This window comes from Cyprinodon variegatus, unplaced genomic scaffold (genome assembly GCF_000732505.1).
Source record: "Cyprinodon variegatus isolate N-32 unplaced genomic scaffold, C_variegatus-1.0 Scaffold330, whole genome shotgun sequence".
NCBI classification, from domain to species: domain Eukaryota; kingdom Metazoa; phylum Chordata; class Actinopteri; order Cyprinodontiformes; family Cyprinodontidae; genus Cyprinodon; species Cyprinodon variegatus.
The window spans coordinates 806,046-810,841 of record NW_015150783.1 but is presented as its reverse complement, the minus strand read 5'-3'; the positions used below and the strand labels follow the sequence as shown (position 1 = coordinate 810,841).

Genomic DNA, 4,796 nt, shown 5'->3' with positions numbered 1-4,796 from the left:
AGTACGGCTATCGCCATAGAGTTCCGCTTGATTTATGCATATAAGAAGCTTTATAAGAAAAGGGAGAAAAAGACGAAAGAAAGAGGAGATAAAAGGGAGACGATGATAAAATGTCTTCTGTCTGCTTCTGCAAAGAGATGTAAAAAGAATGGCTCAACCAACGGATCGCTGAAGTATAAGTAGTATTATTTAACCTGACACGTATAATGTGGTAGCTACGGAAGAGGATTAGTGCCACTGGAAAAAAAAAAAGTTAACTGATTTGTTTAATTTTATTTCAGTACAGTATGGGGGAAAAAAGTCAGAATTCTGAGATGAAAGTCAAAGTCAGAATTCTGACTTTAAAATAAAATTTAAAAATCTGTTAATTTTATTTTTTTCCCCAGTGACCCTAATCCTCTTCCGTAGGTAGCTGTAGATAAGAATAAAGGGGTAAAAAAGTGATGAATGTTTGAAACTAAATCCTATCTCAGTCTTATGTTTACATTTTTTCACAGTGTTTACATTTTATCACTGCTGCACTTTAAAAATGGAAATGTCTTTAGAGCTGTACTGGACAAAATTTCTTTTTGTATACACTTACAAAATAACAATAAAGCCTGTCTAAGTCCTTTATTTCTGATATCATGCCTGGACCTTAGAAACAGACCAGTTTCTAACCTGATATTCTAAACTTTGGCTGAATCATTCTAATCTCTCTCTGTAGTTGGGACCCGTTCAAACTCCAAACTGAGGACAACCAGCCGTCTCCCCACCTGGTTCCAGGTCTCTCACCTGGACTGAAGCTCCTGGCCGGACTCACAGGACAGCAGCTGCCCACCTACTTCAGCAGATATATAGCTCTGGTGAGACTTTTCTAAGATCTGCCTTAATAACTAAAAAACACAGAAACATCAAACCTCTAATTAGAGACTTTAATACAGTGAGGAAAATAATCCTTCTTATATAAATAGAAAATTGATATAAGAAGGAAAAATTAAGATCAGGATTTCATAATTACGAGATACTGATCTTGTTATTATGAGATGAGCTGTCAGGTTTTTTTTTTCCTTTGGTGATTCAATACGCTTCCTTATAAATGTGACATCACATATATACTAAATGAAAAAGGAGAAAAGAGACTAGAGAACCCTGTAATATCCTGTGATTCTCTCCTCCATCATCAGTCCAGGGGGGAGGACCTGAGACACGTCCTGTGGCTCTCTGTGGTTCTCTATAAGGCTCCAGAAACCGAGCTGACCTGCTGTCTGCTACTCTCTACGGACGCCATCTACTTCCTGCTGGAGGACTCTGCCACCGCTCTGGGGAACCACTCAGGTGGGACAAGAAACAAACTGGTTCTGTCTAAACCAGAGTTCCTGCAGTCCAGGAATGTTCTCAGGTTCTTACGGTGGCCAAGGGCTGCAAACACTGATTAATTAAATTATTTCACAGGAAATTTAAAGGTTCTACAAACTCAAGAAGGAGATTAGCAAACAGAGAGAAAATGCTGCCAATGAGAAAAGCAGCATTTACAGAAAGTGGAAAACAAAGTGGAAACATGCAAAAAAAACAGGCGACATTCTGCAGCTACATCAATGATGCTAACGCAGAAACATGAAACGCGTTCAGAGGGAAAATGCTGCAAGTAGCAGAAACAGTTGCTGGTTATAAAAGCTGCAAACTAGCTACTCAAAATGGAAGGACCACTAGAGGGAGCTGATCATCAACTGATGTGGAACCGGACCCTCCCAGTAAAGGCATAAACTGGAATCAAGGGTTTGATCTGATTACCTCAAATTGTAGCTCCTGGTCCTAGCTCCTATCCTTCATCTTTCAATGGGTCAACAGTAAGAACACTATCCACCGCTGGGAAGAAGCCTCAGACTGCTGTGCTGAATCCTTACGGACGTCATTACAGGATGGACACGCGCATGAATGATGCTGGTTACACTAGGACAGCCTTAATAAAAATTATGTTTTTCTATTCAACTCTGTGAGGTGGGCCGTGCCTACATGGTCTGTCATGCAAAGGATTGTGGGAAACCATAAAGCTCCTAGTGGAGGTTAGAAACGTCGGGAGGTCCCTATGCTAACTGCATTAGGGATGGAAAGCATCCTGGTCCTAGCTCCTTCCTAACTGCCAGCACTATTCGGACAGCATTCATCATGGCGGCCACCGACTTACTTTATGCCTCGGTTTAAATGTCCTTATCCGTTTAAAAGGAAAAGTCCGTTCAGCAAGAAATAATTAATGGATCATTATTTATACCTAAAACTAATATGTTCGTGGTGATTTAATGAATTTAGCATTAATTAACAAAAAAGTAAATAAAAACAATGATTTTCGTCACGATCACTGAGTCTGGGAGCGGCCATTTTTGCCCAAATATAGTAGCCCCTCCCTCCTGCCATCTTCCAGCAGTGACGTCACGGTGCGGTAAGCCTAGCGCCATTCTCCCCGCTTTACAAGCTAAATCAATGGGAGCTACTAGACACATCTGCAATCAACAACAATTATTGAAGATTTCCAGAGGACTTCACCATTGAAATTCACCAGAGCTATAGTGAAACTGACAATGCCCACGTGCATGGCAGCTGGATGCTGGAATACATCGGGTAAAAGTGAAAAAAGAAAGAGTTATTCCACCTTTCTGATTCCTGATCCTCCACGGACGGGTTGGTCGTTGGATCGCCAACTTGAAGAGGGAGGATTTGCCATCGAACTTCTGGCCAGAGAAAAAACCCGTAATATGTAGCCAACATTTGGAAGAAGAATGTTTTCAAGATGACTTGGATAATAGCGCGTTGTGACAAACACCAGATACAGCACTGGGACTTGATCAACAGCCGATACCGCACCGTGACGTCACTAACCAGTAGGTGGCAGTAGTGTTCTTTGACAAACATGGATGCCTCCAGTAAAGCACATTCACATGAAAATTACTCTGAATTAAAAACACTGATCATTTATTGAACAGGATGGAATAATTTCATATTTAAAGAACTTTCAGAAGTTTGAATTCTGAATATGACCGAACTTTTCCTTTAAACAAAGAAACTTAAATTTATTCCTACCTCCAAATTTCCTCTGGACGGCTTCCTATTTTAAGTTTTTTGATACAGATTTGGTCCTTAGGTGTAACGCAGAGTAACAGTGATGTTCTGGTCCTATAATGATCATCTCCCCCTAGTGGTCTGGAGCTTTTCCAGCATGTAGTGCTGGTTTGCAGCTTTCCATAACTGACACTTTTCATCTTCTTGTAGCATTTTTTCTTAGCATCATCATCATAAGCATCATTTCTGTATTTTCTAGCAGGTTGTTGCAGCGTTTACGTTTTTTAGTGATAACAGCTTTACTCATTTAAAGCATGTTTGTGTGTTTATGTTCATCCAAGTTTGTATTTTCATAAAATGAGTATTTTCATAGCTTTTGAATCAGCTGAGTAATCGCGTATTTTCATGCTGTTCATCCCTTTGCCACCGTGGATACTGCGGATCAGTTCATTCTAGGGATTTAATCCTGATCTATTGTGTCCAAAGTGTCTCATGGTTTTGTCTCTGTCTGCCAGCGATGGACTCATCCATCTCTGGAGACCCGGAGACAAATCTCTGCTGCTGCCTGAGCATCAGACTCTCTGAGCTGCAGGCTGTCAACGTTGGACTGTTTGACCAGTACTTCAGAGTTGTAGGTGAGTGGACCGGGACTCGCCCGCCCATCCCGTCCCCTCAGACTTCCCACAGCTTTAACTGTGTGTGTCCTGGCAGGACGCTCGGCCGACCAGATCGTCTGCTGCCTCAGCAGGGACAGCTACGGGACGAGCGTCTTCCTGCAGGAGCTGATGTCTGCTCTCAGCCTGCAGCAGCAGCTCCCTCCACCGGAGCCTTCGGATCAGGACTTCTACTCCCAGTTCACCGACACAAACGCGGGTAGGAAAACTCATTCACAGCCTCAGACACCAGGTGATTAGGGTGTGGAAAACGGAGCGTACCTCTCCCTGCAGGTAAGATGCAGAACTACGAGCTGATCCACAGCAGCAAGGTGAAGTTCATTTATCCCAGCGAGGAGGAGATGGGAGACCTGACCTTCATCGTGGCTGAGAGGAAGACTTCAGCCAGCACGGCCTCTTCATCCTCCAGCTCCTGCAGCATCCTGCTCTACCTGCTGGTCTTTCAGGTGATAAAGCCTTTTTTTTTTTTACTGGAATTTCAACAGTTTGGATTCTCAGATGCTCTGTAATAAATCCAAAATCATAAATAAAGTAAGAAAATGTATTTTCATGTATGGAAAGTGGGGGGAAAATATTTAGGAACAATTCTAAAAATAATCCAGTGGGGATCGTCCTAAACATTGGATCTGGATGTTCAGATTTTACTTTCTTCCAGATTTCTTTACATCCAGTTCAGCAATATAACTACAGCTGGATCAATCAAAGCAGCTTCTCCTAAAAGAAGGGTTAACTCAGCTGTAGTAATACTGTTGTTCTAAAGTAAGAAAATCTGGAAGGAAATACCTGCTACCTCCTTTTGATTTAGTTTTTCTTTTTGTAATTGTGGAATATATCACAAAGGTAACTGTGGTAGATACAAAACTACAATTCACACTTTTCTTTGTTTAAAAAAAAGACAAAATGGTGCAGGGATGAGGAGGGAGAGGCATAGATGATGCTGGATGGATGACGGGGGGGGGTTTGGGAGGAGGAGGTTTATGATGCATTTAAAAACAAACTGAGAACAACAAAGTAGAGGTAAAGCGATGGTGGAGAAACAATCTGCTGGACTTTGTTTCCAAGTTTGAAGACGTTTCTCTTCCATCC

At 41.9% G+C, this 4,796-nt stretch overlaps 1 protein-coding gene across 1 annotated transcript in view; it reads left to right on the top strand.

The window, feature by feature from the left end:
• The window catches only part of nisch (nischarin), a 31,811-nt gene that overhangs the window by 23,391 nt on the left and 3,624 nt on the right, over positions 1-4,796 (top strand). Inside the window, 5 exon segments of the mRNA XM_015385034.1 lie at positions 707-845; positions 1,167-1,317; positions 3,552-3,671; positions 3,748-3,909; positions 3,984-4,215. Coding sequence (XP_015240520.1) covers positions 707-845; positions 1,167-1,317; positions 3,552-3,671; positions 3,748-3,909; positions 3,984-4,215 — 804 coding nt within the window.